Here is a 17,484-nt window from a genome sequence, read left to right on the forward strand (position 1 = left end):
AATTAAAAAGTGCTCATTGACATGTAATGTCTTTATTAATTATGAGGTGGTGATTAAGCACGCAAGGGCGGAGGCTGAAACCCTGACCTGCTAATTGGCTTTTCCAATCAATGATCTTCTGACCCTAAAGGATTATTGGCAAAGTTCATGTAACCATAAAAAATAGCCCAGGGAAGCAAGTTATGTAAATGGATGTAAAACCCTCTTTAAAAGGGACACTAAAGTTAAGATTAAACTTTCATGATTTAGACAGAACCTGTGATAAAAAAAACAATTTTCCAATTTATTTCCTTGATCAAATTGTGCTCAGTAATTTTCTGTGCATACTTTCTGAAGTACCAGATACTACTGAGCATGTGCAAGAGTAGATAGTATATAAGTGTATGAATCTTTGATTGGCTGATGGCTGTCACATGATACAGAGGACAAAGAAAATGAATTAAACTTGGAGATTTCTGAGTAAAAATCTACTGCTCTTTTGAAATTTAAAGTGAGTGTTCTTGCATTTGTCTTTTTTCAATGCATTGTTGTCTATGAATTTCTACTGTATAAAAGGCACTTTAACCCCTTAAGGACGGGGCATTTCAGACAAAAACTTCCCCAAAAGACCAGAGCATTTTTAGCATTTTTGTCATCACTACATTTAAACAGAAATAGAGCCTTTTTTATATTTAACTATCAAAACTATATATATATATTTTTAGTAAACAACCCAAAGTATTGATCTAGGCCCATTTTGGTATATTTCATGATACCATTTCACCACCAAATGCGATCAAATAAAAAAAATGTTAACTTTTCACAAACTTTAGGTTTCTCACTGAAATTATTTACAAACATTTTGTGCAATCATGGCACAAATGGTTGTAAATGCTTCTCTGTGATCCCCTTTGTTCAGAAATAGCAAACATATATGGCTTTAGCATTGCTTTTAGGTAATTCGAAGGCTGCTTAATGCAGCTGCGCACCTCACTTGTATTATGCCCAGCAGTGAAGGGGTTAATTAGGTATCTTGTAGGGTTAATTTTAGCTTTAGTGTATAGGTTACCATCCCACCTGACACATCCCACCCCTAATCCCTCTCAAACAGCTCTCTTACCTCCCCCACCCTCCCACCTGACACATCCCACCCCTAATCCCTCTCAAACAGCTCTCTTACCTCCCCCACCCCCGAATGGTCTCCCCAATTTCTAAAATAAAAGGCTTTTTTATATAATTGTTGTATATATATATATATATATATTCTGCAGTGTATGATCCTCCCTAATCCCCCCAAACAGCTCTCTAACCCTCCCCCATCTACCTGTTAGCCGCCATCTTAAGTACTGGCAGATAGTACCTTGCTATAATTTTATTTATTTGGCCAAAAAATTTTTTTTCTGTAGTGTAGCTGTCCACCCTCATTACCATACCCCCTTCCCCCTCCTAGATCGCTTTCCCACCCTCTACCCCACTTTCCACTATAACAGCCCCCTCTCCCTGCTTTCCCCTCCCCCTTCCTTTCCACTCACTGCAGCTCCACGTTTTTTTCCCCCATAGTGTGCGATCTTGCCCCTCCCACTCACCTTCTGCCCGCTTCAGTGATGGGACGCCCACTTGCCTCCCTCCTTAGCCTCCCACCCACCAACGATCGGCACTACCGCTGTCCGTTGCAGAGAGGGCCACAGAGTGGCCCTCTCTGCATCGGTAACTCTGCAACTCTAGTTCTGCAGTGCCCCACTTTCATTATTTTATGTTTAATAATTACAAAACGGGCCTTAAGATAACTCTTGTCAGGTTAGTGCACATTTAGTGTATTCCTGTCGGACTGATGTGCGCAAACCCGACAGGCTTACATTAATTTTTCATGTGCACTAACCTGACATGCGTTATCTTAATGTGCATTATGTAATTATTAAATATAAAATATTTAAAAATATTAATAATTAATGTAATTAATTATTATAGATAATATATTTTGTTTTATTATATTATATTTTATAGTACTAAAATATTCTAAAAAATACATAGAATATATATATATATATATATATATATATATATATATATATATTACACTATATATTAATAATTATTAATATTTTTAACAATATCTAATATTTCAATAACGCGACTTAAGGTAAATAATTCTACATGTGTGCTAACCCGACACCACCATAAACACTGCAAAACACACACACATATATATATATATATATTATATAACATAACCCTTTGTAGTCAAATACATAGCCATATACTATATACCTTTAAACCCTTATAACTTTTTTGTTAAAATTGATATGATTCATTTTTATCAGATAGTGTTTGTATGACTGTAACAGTATATTTTAATGTATTTATGTTGCTTTTATCACTTACCCTCAACGCAAGGTCTTCAGTCTTGCGAATCCGAGGCGCATTAAATTCTATTGTGCTTGAGCGAATGCATTTACGTTCAACTTGTAATATGCACGCAAATTAACGTGCCTGTGATATTCTGATATCGTGTATGCCAAAGCTACTGCCTTTCCGGTGACAGCTAGGGGTCACCAATACCAGAGCTACAGGGTACACACTGGTAAACAGGCGCTAGGCGATCACTATTTTTATATTCTGATATCGCTTGCATGCAAACATTACTGCGCCACTTGTAATCTAGCTCTATATCTTGGCCATAGGCCATAGCACTGAACAGTTGCATTGTAGTTTTGAAGACTGAACTTTACACCTATCTGTGTGGTTGCCTTGATCAGCAGCTAATCTATAATTGTTGATATATATTAAGGATTTAAAAAAGGATTTAAAAAAATACTTTAATGTTTTTTAATTTTGCTTTATTTATTTGTGTTTTTTTTAAACTATAGGCACATGTGAGGAGGTTTTAAAAAAATATTCTGAATTTGGTGTGCACACTCAAAAAGGTTCACCACCACTTATATTGATGACACACACATCTATACATGCACTCCTTAAAACAATCCTGAGTTTTTGTGTTGTTACCTCTCTGTTATCTTCTTCTGGATGTCATAACACTTCTTAAAACTCAACTCAAAGCTAGGCTAATTATTTTCTATCCTAGCAGTGTCTAAACTGTATATTTAATCTCTCTGTTAATATTACAATGGCATCTAGTGGTCATGCCTACTACCTTGGCATAAACTTTGACTTCAGACTCTTCTTCATATCCCACACCCACCAACAAATGTATGTATGTATTGGGTACTTGTAAAGCGCGGCTAATCACCCTTAAGGGTCTCAAGGTGCTGCTCATTTTATCGACCTCAGAAGTTTGAAAGGCTGAGTGGACCTCGCCGGGGATCGAACTTGCAACCCTTGGGTTGCTACAGAGCTCAGCCACAGTGCCTTAGCATGCTGAGCTATCTGTCCGGTCTTGTCACTTTATTTATTCCACATTTAGTCATTACCATTTATCAGCAACAAATCAACAAACATCCTCATCCACTACCTTATTATGACCAGAACTGACAACTGTCTTCTTACATCAAAAACCTTTCCACATCATCCCTAGCTCTATTGCCCACCTAATTTTCTCACTGTTGCTGCCCCTTTTACCAAATCTCCAGTCATGGCTTTAATTTTCATCTGGAATTTAATTTAAATTGCTTGTTTTTCACTTTTAAACTCAGCCATGTCCATTCCATATGTTCAAATACAACACTCAATTTCACTTTTAAACTCAGCCATGTCCATTCCATATGTTCAAACACAACTCAAATACAACACTCCATTGTTCAAATACAACACTACATGATCTCTTCACCCATCTGCTGATGCACTTTGTGTTTTTCCTTTCACATACTCTACCTCAGTGGCAGAGACAAAACGTCCAGTGCTGCTCAAAAGCCTCAAACAAATATCCTCAAAGGTTAAACTTTTTAAGAGACCTCCAAAACCCCATCTTTCCATGACATAATAGGTCAGTCCTGATAACTTGTTGAGTAGATCTTCCCTATTTCAACCACATATTTTATCTACCAATGAATTTGTTCCACTTCCTCCATACTGAGCAGGTAACTATTTCTTTTGAACACTGCCCAATTTCTGGTTCATCAATTGTTAAATAAAAGTTCTGTTAGGTATCATATAATGTTGCCATAGATCTTAAAATTGTATTTCTTGCTTGTAAAGGTCACATAATATTGCAAAAAAATATGCTCTGCTATTGTAGAACACTTTTTTTTATTAAACTATTGATTGCACAGAACTACAGATTAGTGCAAAGAACTGTGTGTTTATACTTTTGCAAAGTTAAAGTAAGTTCCAGACTGCCAATGAACTGCTGACAGTAGTGCTGAGTCAATCAGAATAGGACAGAATATATGCATAGCTGTCAGTCACTCACCATGCTCTTTTCAGTATAAGAGAATGCAACTTTATGATCTTGTATAATTTTTTCTTTTGTAGATATATTTGTATATACATTATTTTCCTGGCTTCTATCAGTGTGTGACTAGCTCCTTAATATTTTGTCAGGTGCCATGTTTCATAAAAGTTTGCCAACACTTGATCTATTTATATTTCTGTTTTTAATTGTTACCATGTATACTTGATGCTTTTTAAACTAAAAAAGACAATAAAAATAATAATTCCTTTTTTTTTGCAGATTCAAAACAGAACGGTGATGCCAATGCAGTTATGTCAGATGAAGACCATGGTGACCCGTCACAGTTTTTGCCACTAGAAGAAAAACGAATTATGAGACGTGCCAGTGCCAAAGAAAAGAATAAGTCAGGAGCTACCTGCTTTCTGCTCAGTTCTGGGGAGTTTATTTGTGCCTCAGATGGAGGCATTCGAAAAGGTATGAGAGATATGGACATTGAAATGGACTCACAGATCCTTCTAGGGTCTTCGTAAAAATAAATAAAAAAATGAGCGTGACTGTGACCTATATGTATGCTATGTATCAACTAACTTCATAGTCTTCCCATAGAAAACATCTGAAATCTGCATAGGTGAAGTGTTAACAGTCTGTCTCTGTCACCTGTGTCAAAGGTCAAATTGGCCGCTCTTGGTAGCATCTTTAACTTCTGTCAAAATTGCAACTCAATAAAACCTCAGTAAAGTTCTGGATGTTGATGCTTTTTTGTCTCATTATTTCCTCTGATTAACAATAACGCATTAATTAAGTTATCTATTTTTGGTCATTCTAGCTCCCGTCAGGAATTAAGCCAAAACTGAACATATGCCGCACTAAAGAACTTCAGATTTTTATAGGAAAATGTTATTCACAATAGTGTTTTTAAGGAACGGAATACTATATACAGTGTGTATATATATATATATATATATATATATATATATATATATATATATATATATATATATATATATATATATATATATATATATATATATATATATATACACAATGTGTATATATATATATATATATAAAGAGAAATAGCAGTGGACAAGTAAGAAATTACACTTTTATTAGTGACTTCCTTCTCTGATTACCAATAGCTTAATTACCCTCTAATAAATATAACAATAATGGCATTTCTAGATATACATTATAGTAATACATTACAAGACTAGCACTCACTGGGTTCAGTGAATCCTGTGGGAGTGAACAAACACTCTATATGTTTCCTTTGTACTTGTTACAATAGTATAGCTCCACTTACTTTTGATAAAGAATCCAAGCTATCCTCCTAAATAGTTGCACAACCTCTCCGCAATCTCACCATAGTCGTCTCGATGAGTATTGTTAGGCGCCCCTCCGCTCTTAATGCTTTTATCTTGAGCTCCACAAGGGGACTATTGGGATTCAAGCTATTAATTCATTTAAAGAAATGGTTCCTCTCAAATCTTCAATGAACCTCTCTTTGGTATTGGTACTGATGGGGATAATAGCCCTCCAATAAACATCAACGTGTTTTGCCTTAACAGGGTTTTTTTTAAGATGTACTTGAGGTATTAAATTTTGGGCATTAATCCCTTCTACTCTATTTCCATTGGATAATCAAATTTAAAGTTACAATCACCTAATTTTAGTTAAAGGTGTATATCCATATTTATTATCTGCAAGTTTTAACAACTCTTACATTTCAAAATCAATTTATTGGAACTATAATATCTTTGTAGTCTATTCCATGTTATAAAACTGTCAATATTGACTTCATATCTGATAATATTCATTTCAGGAAATGGATCTCTTATTAATTAATTGGAAACTAAAGAGAATGTATAGAAAATATATATATATATATATATATATATATATATATATATATATATATTATTTATATAAAAACAGGTATATCATAATATAAAAGTCCCTAGAGATATATCTACTACGTGTCCTCTAAGTGAGTGACATACAATTAAATCAATAGAAATCATTGACCTCTAATTCTGAATGCAAACCTAATGGGTGAAAAGACTTCAATTTATAAATTCATTCTGCTTCTTTCTTTAAGATGTTTCTTTCAAAATGACCACCTCTCTAATCTTTTTTAACTTTATGGATTCCCCAAAATCTGAAATGCTTTAAATTATTATTATGCACCTCTCTAAAATGATTGTATAGGTGTGTATCAAGATCTCCATTTTCTATATTGTACAAATGCTGATGGAATAAAAACCTTAAGTCAAATAGGCAATACGGAAGAAAAGCTGTTGGTTTCCTTTATAACTCAATATTCATCAGCATTCAGAGTAATAGAAAAAATAATTTAAAAATATTCGGCTAGATGACGAGTTTTGCGTTTAAAAAAGCCTCATAAAAAAGCCTCATAACGCTGCTTTTTCACTACCGCTGGTATTATGAGTCTTGCAGTTATAACTGTACCGCACACTTTTTTGGCCATAACGCAACGTAACTACCGCAGCTTTCAAAAAGTCCTTTTTCAATGGGACTTCCATAGCACTGGTATTACGAGTTTGCCTGTCTGCCCAAAAAGTGAGCGGTACAGCCTATAACTACAAGATCCATACCCTAAACTGAAAGCCAGTAGTTATGGGTTTTATGCTACAAAGCCGTAACATAAAGCTCAAAACTAAAGGGCTAAAAAGTACACTAACACCCATAAACTACCTATTAACCCCTAAACCGAGGCCCTACCGCATCGCAAACACTAAAGTAAAATTATTAAATCCTAATCTACCGCTCCGGACATCGCCGCCACTATAATAAACATATTAACCCCTAAACTGCCACACTCCCGCATCATAAACACTAGTTAAATATTATTAACCCATAATCTGCTGTCCTTAGCATCGCCGTAACCTACATTACTGTTATTAACCCCTAAAATCTGCTGCCCCCAAAATCGCCGCCACTATACTAAAGTTATTAACACCTAAACCTAAGTCTAACCCTAACACCCACTAACTTTAATATAATTAAAATAAAACTAAATAAAAATTACTATCATTAAATAATTCCTATTTAAAACTAAATACTTACCTGTAAAATAAACCCTAAGCTAGCTACAATATAACTAATAGTTACATTGTAGCTATCTTAGGTTTTATTTTTATTTCACAGTTAAGCTTGTATTTATTTTAACTAGGTAGATTAGTTAGTAAATAGTTATTAATTATTTAATAACTACCTAGTTAAAATAAATACAAATTTACCTGTAAAATAAAACCTATCCTGTCTAACACCTAACCTTACACTACAATTAAATAAATTACATTAATTAAATACAATTAACTAAATTACAAATAAAAAAAACACTAACAAACACAAAATAAAAAAGAAATTATCAAATATTTAAACTAATTACTCCTAATCTAATAGCCCTATCAAAATAAAAAAGCCCCACCAAAAATAAAAAAAAAACCCTAGCCTAAACTTAACTGCCAACAGCCCTTAAAAGGGCCGTTTGCGGGGCTCAAAGAAATCAGCTCTTTTACCTGTAAAAAAAAAATACAAACAACCCCCCAACAGTAAAACCGACCACCCACACAACCCCCCCCCAAATAAAATCCTATCTAAAAAACCTAATCTCCACATTGCCCTGAGAAGGGCATTTGGATGGGCATTGCCCTTAAAAGGGAGTTTAGCTCTTTTTCAGCCCAAACCCTAATCTAAAAATAAAACCCACCCAATAAACCCTTAAAAAAAACGAGCACTAACCCCCGAAGATCCACTTACAGTTTTTGAAGACCGGACATCCATCCTCAACGAAGTCGGGAGAAGTCTTCATCGAAGCGGCATCTCATTCTAGATTAGGTGTAATTAGTTTAAATATTTGATCATTTCTTTTTTATTTTTTATAATTTACTGTTTTGTTTTTTTGTAATTTAGTTAATTGTATTTAATTAATGTAATTTATTTAATTGTAGTGTAATGTTAGGTGTTAGTGTGAGGCAGGTTAGGTTTTATTTTACAGGTAAATTTGTATTTATTTTAACTAGGTAGTTATTAAATAGTTAATAACTATTTACTAACTAATCTACCTAGTTAAAATAAATACAAATTTAGCTGTGAAATAAAAATAAAACCTAAGATAGCTACAATGTATTAGTTATATTGTAGCTATCTTAGAGTTTATTTTACAGGTAAGTATTTAGATTTAAATAGGAATTATTTAGTTAATAATAGTAATTTTTAATTAGATTTATTTTAATTATATTAAAATTAGTGGGTGTTAGGGTTAGGCTTAGGGGTTAATAACTTTAGTATAGTGGCGGCGATGTTGGGGGCAGCAGATTAGGGGTTAATAAGTGTAGGTAGGTAGCAACGACATTGGGGACGGCAGATTAGGGGTTAATAAGTGTAATGTAGGTGGCGGCGATGTTAGGGGCGGCAGATTAGGGATTAATAAGTGTAGGTAAGGGCGGGTTAGGGGTTAAGTGTAATGTAGGTAGCAACGACATTGGGGGCAGCAGATTAGGAGTTAATAAGTGTCGGGGGCGGCAGATTAGGGGTTAATAAGTGTAGGTAGGTAGCAACGACATTGGGGATGGCAGATTAGGGGTTAATAAGTATAATGTAGGTGTCGGCGGTGTCAGGGGCGGCAGATTAGGGGTTAATAAGTGTAATGTAGGTGGCAACGATGTCAGGGGCGGCAGATTAGGGGTGTTTAGACTCAGGGTTTATGTTAGGGTGTTAGGTGTAAACATAACTTTTCTTTTCCCATAGGAATCAATGTGGCTGCGTTACGGAGCTGTACGCTCCTTTATTCCAGGTGTTAGGCTTTTTTTTAGCCAGCTCTCCCCATGTCTATGGGGAAATCGTGCACAAGCACGTAAAACCAGCTCAAAGCAGCGCTGGTATTTGAGTGTGGTAAGGAGCTCAATTTTGCTTAACGCTGACTTATTGCCTGCTAACGCCGGGTTTTTTCAAACCTGTAATAGCAGCGCTATAGGGAGGTGAGCGGTGACAATAACTTGCAAGTTAGCACCAAGCCGCTCATAACTCAAAACTCGTAATCTAGCCGATAGGCATATAATTAGAGCTGACCCAATTATAGGTGATAAGATCACAGAAAATTAGGCTGACCATATTTCCGCTTTAAAAAGGGACGCATATGAAAAATACATATGTCAGGGCTGTTAAAAGAAATGTTTTGAATAATGTTTCATTATAAGAACCCAGACATATGTATTTTTCATATGTGTCTATTATTAAAGCGGCAATTTGGTCACCTACAGATAATCCAATTTTTTATTTTATTAAAAAGCAAATAATTTAAAGAATGCTCTTGCTCCAAGTGAATTGAAACGGTTAAAAACTAAATTAATGGCTATAGACCTAAAGGGGAAACAGGGAATGGACTATGTGGTTTCTACCCTTGCTTCTGCTGTAGATTGTGTCATTGCAGCAGCAAGGTGAAAGAATTTCATTCATCAAACACTGGACAAACCTTTCATATTAAAGATATACACCTAGATTACGAGTTTTGTCGGTAATGCTGTGCGGTGCTAACGAGCAGTTTTCCCTCACCGCTCACCTACAGACAACGATGGTATTACAGGTTTTTACAAACCCGGCGTTAGATGCAAAAAAGTGAGCGGAGAGCAAAATTTAGCTCCACATCTCACCTCAATACCAGCGCTGCTTACAGTAGCGGTGAGCTGGCTAAACATGCTTGTGCACGATTTCCCCATAGGAATCAATGGGGGAGAGCCGGCTGAAAGAAAACCTAAAAAAAACCTAACACCTGCAAAAAAGCAGCGTAAAGCTCCTAACGCAGCTCCATTGATTCCTATGGGGAAATAAAAGTTATGTCTACACATAACACCCTAACATGAACCCCGAGTCTAAACACCCCTAATCTTACACTTATTAACCCCTAATCTGCCAAAAGAACAGCAAATAGAATGCAAGCTCAATCCTATTGACTAATTGGATCAGCCAATAGGATTGAACTTCAATCCTATTGGCTGATTGCATCAGCCAATAGGATTTTTTCTACCTTAATTCCGATTGGCTGATAGAATTCTATCAGCCAATCGGAATTCAAGGGATGCCATCTTGGATGACGTCATTTAAAGGAACCTTCATTCTTCAGTTGGACTTCGTTTGAAGAGGATGCTCCGCGTTGGATGTCTTGAAGATGGAGCCGCTCCACGCCGGATGGATGAAGATAGAAGATGCCGCCTGGATGAAGACTTCTGCCCGTCTGGAGGACCTCTTCTGGCCAGCTTCGATGAAGACTTTTGCCCATCTGGAGGACCACTTCGCTCGGCTTCGTTGAGGACTTCGGCCCGGCTGGGTGAAGACTTCTCAAGGTAGGGTGATCTTCAAGGGGTTAGTGTTAGGTTTAATTAAGGGGGTATTGAGTGGGTTTTAGAGTAGGGTTGGGTGTTTGGGTGGTGAGTTTTAATGTTGGGGGGTATTGTACTTTTTTTTTACAGGTAATAGAGCTGATTACTTTGGGGCAATGCACCGCAAAAGGCCCTTTTAATGGCTATTTGTAATTTAGTATAGGGTAGGGCTTTTTATTATTTTGGGGGGCTTTTTTATTTTATTAGGGGGATTAGATTAGGTGTAATTAGTTTAAAAAACTTGTAATTATTTTATTTTCTGTAATTTAGTGTTTTTTTCGTACTTTAGATAATTGTTTTAAATTGTATTTAATTGTATTTAGTTTAGGTAATTAATTTAATTATAGTGTAGTGTTAGGTGTAATTGTAACTTAGGTTAGGATTTATTTTACAGGTAAATTTGAATTTATTTTAACTAGGTAGCTATTACATAATTCATAACTATTTAATAACTATTGTACCTATTTAAAATAAATACAAAGTTGCCTGTAAAATAAAAATAAATCCTAAGCTAGCTACAATATAACTATTAGTTATATTGTAGCTATTTTAGGGTTTATTTTATAGGTAAGTATTTAGTTTTAAATAGGAATAATTTAGTTAATGATAGTTATTTTATTTAGATTTATTTAAATTATATTTAAGTTAGGGGGGTGTTAGGGTTAGGGTTAGACTTAGATCTAGGGTTTAATATAGTTGTGGCGACGTTGTGGGCGGCAGATTAGGGGTTAATAAAAGTAGGTAGGTGTCGGCGATGTTAGGGATGGCAGATTAGGGGTTAATAAAATTTCACCAGTGTTTGCGATGCAGGAGTGCGGCGGTTTAGGGGTTAATATATTTTTTTATAGTGGCAGCGATGTCTGGTTCGGCAGATTAGGGGTTACATTTTTTTTTTTAGTGTTTGCGTTGTGGGGGGGTCTCGGTTTAGGGGTTAATAGGTAGTTTATGGGTGTTAGTGTACTTTTTAGCACTTTAGTTAAGAGTTTTATACTACGGCATTAGCCCATAAAACTCTTAAATACTGACTTTTAAATGCGGTATCAGGCTTGATAGGAGAGGGTCTACCGCTCACTTTTTGGAAGACTTATGCAAGTCCCATTGAAAATATAGGATACGCAACTGACGTGGATTTGCGGTATTTTCGAGTCTGACCAAAAAAGTGAGCGGTACACCTGTACCTTCAAGACTCGTAATACCAGTGGGCATTACAAAGCAGCGTTGGGACCTCTCAACGATGCTTTTTAAGGCTAATGCAAGACTCATAATCTAGGTGATAATTAGGTGTACAGATAAAGGAGTAATCTATATGGTACAATACACATGTAATTTACAGTACTTAGGTGAAACGACCAGAACCCTAAGAGAGAGAATTCATGAGCACTTGTGCAATATAGAAAAAGGAGATCTTGATACACACCTATACAATCATTTTAGAGAGGTGCATAATCATAATTTAAAGCATTTCCGATTTTGGGGAATCCATAAAGTTAAAAAAAGATTGGAGAGGTGGTCATTTTGAAAGAAACATCTTAAAGAAAGAAGCAGAATTAATTTATAAATTGAAGACTTTACACCCATTAGGTTTACATTCAGAATTAGAGGTCAGTGATTTCTATTTATTTAATTGTATATTAATCACTTAGAGGACACGTTGTAGTTATATATCTAGGTACTTATATATTATGATTTACCTGACTTTTATAGAAATAATATTTTTTTTCTATACAGTCTCTTTAGTTCGCAATTAATTAATTAGATATCAATTTCCTGAAATTAATATTAGCAGATATGAAGTCAATAATGACAGTTTTATAATAACAGTGAATAGAATACAAATATATTATAGTTGCAATCAATTGAGCTATTAACCCCATCAGTACCAGTAACAACGAGAGGTTCATTGAAGATTTGAGAGGAACCATTTCTTTAAAGGAATTTATTTATTTATAAAATATTTTACCAGGAAGCATACATTGAGATTTCTCTCGTTTTCAAGTATGTCCTGGAATTAATAGCTTTAATCCTAATAGTCCCCCTGTGGAGCTCAAGACAACAACAAAAAGAGAGGAGGGGCGGCTAACAATTCTTACCTAGACTACGGTGAGATTGCGAAGAGGTTGTGCAACTATTAATGAGGATAGCTTGGATTCTTTATCAATAGTAAGTGGAGCTATACTATTGTAGCAAGTACAAAGGAAACATATAGAGCGTTTGTTCACTCCCACAGGATTCATGTGACTGTCTACGTATACTATACAAGAAGGAGGGTGTGTTTCCTTAAACTAACCATGCTGGAGTAATGGTGTTTTCCAAACAGGTAATGTTATTGCCATTATTTTACACACAAGGATCCAAAAAGGCTTGTAATATATATGTTTTAATGCCACAAGGGATTCAGTGTCAAGACTTCAGTGCTTTTAATTTTAGAACCTGTTCACAGATTTTATTGCTATTGGGATTGAAAAGGGGAGACGTTCCCATATACATCAGAAGATTGGATGCTAGTACACATTTTATATTGGAGTCTTTTTGTGATCATTTATTATTTCTTTTAATTTAGATACAGTTTTGTTTTAATAGCATGCTTTAACAAAGTATCTGTTTTAGAAATAGGAATCATAAGTATCGATATATCCTGTATTCCAATTTTAAAGTTTTTTAATTAGATTAAATGTAGTTTCCTTTGCATATAAAATTGTCAATTTTATCTCTGTATCTTTTAGCGCTGAGGTTATTCCCTTTTTCTTTTTTTTAGACTTTGTGGTGTTACTGTCTTGGACCAGTAATTTAAATCCTTAGCTTAGAAATATTCTAGTGCATACCTTTTTCTATAATAGTATATCTACTGAAATCAGTCATCTCTGCAGCTGGTGAGTACAGTGGATTGGGTGCTTGGCAGGTCATTTTAGCACTTAAATAGTCCATAGGCTATTAGCAGGTACATTTGCAATGTCATATCATAGCCAGGGGATGTAAATATAGCAGACATTTACACTTTAGAATTTATGAAGGGTTGTGGTCTTTCTTATTAATGGGGAGCAAGAAGTTCTGTCTGTTTTTACGACTTGAAATAGAAACAATCACCTAGATTACACGTTTTGCGCTATAGAGGGTGCGAAACGAACACAACGAAAGTTGCGTCATTTCCCCCTCCATGGTGCTGCCATTACAAGTTTTTGAAAAGCCGTCTTGTGCGTGCGATATGGTGGCGATGAGCTCCATATCGCACAAAATCCAAACGCTGCTTTGAAGTGCTCGTGCACGCTTTCCCATAGACGTCAATGGAGAGAGCGTGTTAGAAAAAAAAAACTGAAGCGCATAATGAAAAGCTCCGTAACGTAACCCCATTAATGTCTATGGGGAAAAAAAAAGTTACGTTTAAACCTAACACCCTAACATAAACCCCACGTCTAAACACCCCTAATTCGCCGCCCCCGACATTGCTACCACTTAAATAAAGTTATTAATCTCTAATCTGCCGCTCCCGACATCGCTGCCACTATAATAAATGTATTAACCCCTATTCCCGCACCCCAACATCGCTCACACTATAATGAAGTTATTAACCCCTATTCCGCCCCTCCCCGACATCACAGCAACTAAATAAAGTTATTAACCCCTAAACCTCTGGCCTCCAACATCACTGCCACTAAATAAATCTATTAACCCCTAAACCGACAGCCCCCCAAATCGCAAAAAAATAAATTAAACTATTAACCCCTAAACATAACAACACCCTAACTTTATATTAAAATTACAATGCCCCTATCTTAAAATAAATAAAAACTTACCTATGAAATAAAAAAAAACCTAAGTTTAAACTATATATTAAACTAATATTACTATTATACTAAAATTAAAATTACTAAACTAAACTAACACTAAATTACGAAAAATAACAAACAAAATTATCCAAAATAAAAACAATTACACTTAGTCTAATAGCCCTATAAAAATAAAAAAGCCCCCCAAAATAAAAAAAACCCTAACCTACAATAACCTATCAATAGCCCTTAAAAGGGCCTTTGTATGGCATTGCCCTAAAGAAATCAGCTCATTTCCTTTGAAAAAAATACAAAGACCTCCCCAACAGTAAAACCCACCACCCAACCAACCCCCCAAAATAAAAAGCCTAACTCTAACAAAAACCTAAGCTACCCATTGCCCTGAAAATGGCATCTGTATGGGCATTGCCCTTAAAAGGGCATTCAGCTCTTTTCCATTGCCCCGAAAAGGGCATTTCGCTCTTTTAAGAACGCTGAAAACCCTTTTTTTATTTTGGGGTAGCTTTTTTATTTTTAAAGGGCTATTAGATTAGGGGTAATTATTTTTATTTTGGATATTTTTTTTTTATATATATAATTTAGTGTTTGTTATTTTTTGTAATTTTGTGTTTTTTATTTTTTGTAATTTTGTGTTTTTTATTTTTGTAACTGTACATTTAATTTTTTTTAGTAGTGTTGTTTTTTAATGTGTTATTTAGTTTATTTAATTTGCAGTTATTTTAATTTTATTATAATAGTAATGTTAGTTAAATATATAGTTTAAACTTCACAGGTAAGTTTTTATTTATTTTAAGATAGGGATATTGTAATTTTAATATAAAGTTAGAAAGTTGTTAGGTTTAGGGGTTAGTAGTTTAATTTATCTTTTTGCTATGTGGAGGGTTGTTGGTTTAGGGGTTAATAGCTTTATTTAGTGGCAGTGATATGGGAGGCCAGAGGTTTAGGGGTTAATAACTTTATTATAGTGGCAGCGATGTCGGGTAGCGGCGGAATAGGGGTTAATAAATTTTATTAGTGGTGGCAATGTCGGGAGCGGCAGATTAGGGGTTAATAAGTTTAATATAGTATTTGCGATGTGGGAGGGCCTCGGTTTAAGGGTTAATAGGTAGTTTATGGGTGTTAGTGTACTTTGTAACACTTTAGTTATGAGTTTTGTGTAACAATTTTGTTGCACAAAACTCCTAACTACTGGTCTCAGATTGCGTAACGGATCGTGTCAGTATAGGCTGGAACGCAAGAATTTTAGCCTCACCGCACAACTTGTAATGGCTTCGCTATGGAAATCCCATGCAAAAACGTCATTTTTTTGAGTGCGGGACTGACGTTGTGTTATAGACTAAAATGCTTGCGGTATAGCTATACCGACAAGACTCGTAATGGCTGCGTTCCAGTTTTTACGCTGAAATGGCCATTTTTTCAGCGTTAAAACCTGAACGCAAAACTTGTAATCTATGTGAAAATATTTAGTTTTTTTCTTTTTCCTTTTACTTGCTCGTGCCTCTTACATAACAGAATAAGCCTGTCTGCGTTAATGTGCCGTGCTCTTGTTTTTAGGTAGCGCTCTTAATTGTCTTATGCTATTTTTAATTAGGGCTTCTAACTTTCAGCAGGGAAGAAGTTAACTGAGTTTCCCACCACTCAAGTGCAGTTGCCTTGCCTGTTATTTTCACTGAGTTCCTCATAGACATTCAAGAGGGGTAAGGTTCCTCAATCATTCAAGAGCTGGTGTCTTTTTTGCGTGTGCTTGATCAGTAGAGGTCCTTTTTGTGCCATTGAAGTATTTATACTGCACTTCTTATGTTTTACACAGACTTAACCATTTAGATCCCTGTTTATTTATATTGTTTTGGTCTCCTCATATTCTGTGCTTATTAAGCAATACTTCTGTCTGCTATTGTACTAGTAATTTATTTTATTTTTTTTTATTTTATTTTTTTAAGTTTTCAAAAAAGTTTATTGAGAGTAAAACAAGTACATACATTCAAAATGCAAGAAATAAAAATGAGTTACGTTGTTGACTCGCTTCACAGTTGAAGTAATATAGGGGTATAAGGGAAGGGAGGGGAGGAGAAATGGGAGAATAAACAATTAAGGTTACAATGGTTACAAGGATAAGCATATTATCTGGGTCAAAAAGCAGTTCTATGTTACATGAACATAATTTTACATGAACCGATTAATTTTGGACCTCCTGAGTGGTTGGAGTTTTAGTCTGTATGTAAGTTTCCCACATAAAGGTCATTTGGGCATATGTGTCCATAGTTTTGTTTTTCATGTAATGGTATTCTTCTAAGGAAAGGGTGCGATGACACTCTAATTGCCATTGTGCTAGGGAAGGGACTTTATTTGATTTCCAGTTTCTAGCTAGTATGATTTTAAAGCTATTGCTTAAAATATGGAATAGTTTTTTGGAGGGGGTGGGGAGTTTGTTTGGGATCTTATTAAAAAGCCACATACATGGATCGGGGGGGGTGGGTGTACCTAAGATTGAGCTAGATTCCTTAGCAATCAGTGCCCACGCGGGGGATAATTTGTCACATTGCCACCATATGTGGGACATGTGGCACTCAGCTGAACCACATCTCCAGCACTGTGCTGATTTGAGTTTGTAGATCTTTTTGCATCTTTCTGGGGTCAGATACCATCGCTGCAGGATTTTGATATTGAGTTCGATGAATTTACAGGAAATTGAAGTCTTTTTAATATTGTTAAAGATTTGTAGGGCTTCTGTATATGTAATCTCTGTTCCTAATTCGGAATTCCATCTATCTATATAATATGGGAGCGAACCGTGTGGTTGTTGTGACAAGATTGTGTGTGTGATGGACAGTGCGTGCCTGGTCGGAGTATTTTTATGGCAGAGGGATTCTAGGGGTGTTAGTGATCTGGTCATGTTAGAAGTTTGTGGGTGGGTTGTAATGTATGAGTGACATTGTCTGTAGAAGAGCCAGTCTTTGAAGACTAGAAACCC

The 17,484-nt window shown here is 35.4% G+C and overlaps 1 protein-coding gene across 3 annotated transcripts in view; it reads left to right on the forward strand.

Annotated features, from left to right (window-relative positions):
- The window catches only part of LOC128644324 (potassium voltage-gated channel subfamily C member 4-like), a 79,550-nt gene extending 74,477 nt beyond the window's left edge, over positions 1 to 5,073 (forward strand). For 2 of the 3 annotated variants that reach the window (XM_053696983.1, XM_053696982.1), the window contains one exon: positions 4,688 to 5,073. In XM_053696983.1, the coding sequence (XP_053552958.1) occupies positions 4,688 to 4,857 (170 nt within the window). In that variant the 3' untranslated portion in view covers positions 4,858 to 5,073. Of the gene's footprint in view, positions 1 to 4,606 lie in introns of all 3 variants that reach the window. The other variant, XM_053696984.1, reaches the window with a different exon arrangement.
- Positions 5,074 to 17,484: the final 12,411 nt, after the last annotated feature.

Source organism: Bombina bombina, unplaced genomic scaffold (genome assembly GCF_027579735.1).
Source record: "Bombina bombina isolate aBomBom1 unplaced genomic scaffold, aBomBom1.pri scaffold_758, whole genome shotgun sequence".
Taxonomy (NCBI): domain Eukaryota; kingdom Metazoa; phylum Chordata; class Amphibia; order Anura; family Bombinatoridae; genus Bombina; species Bombina bombina.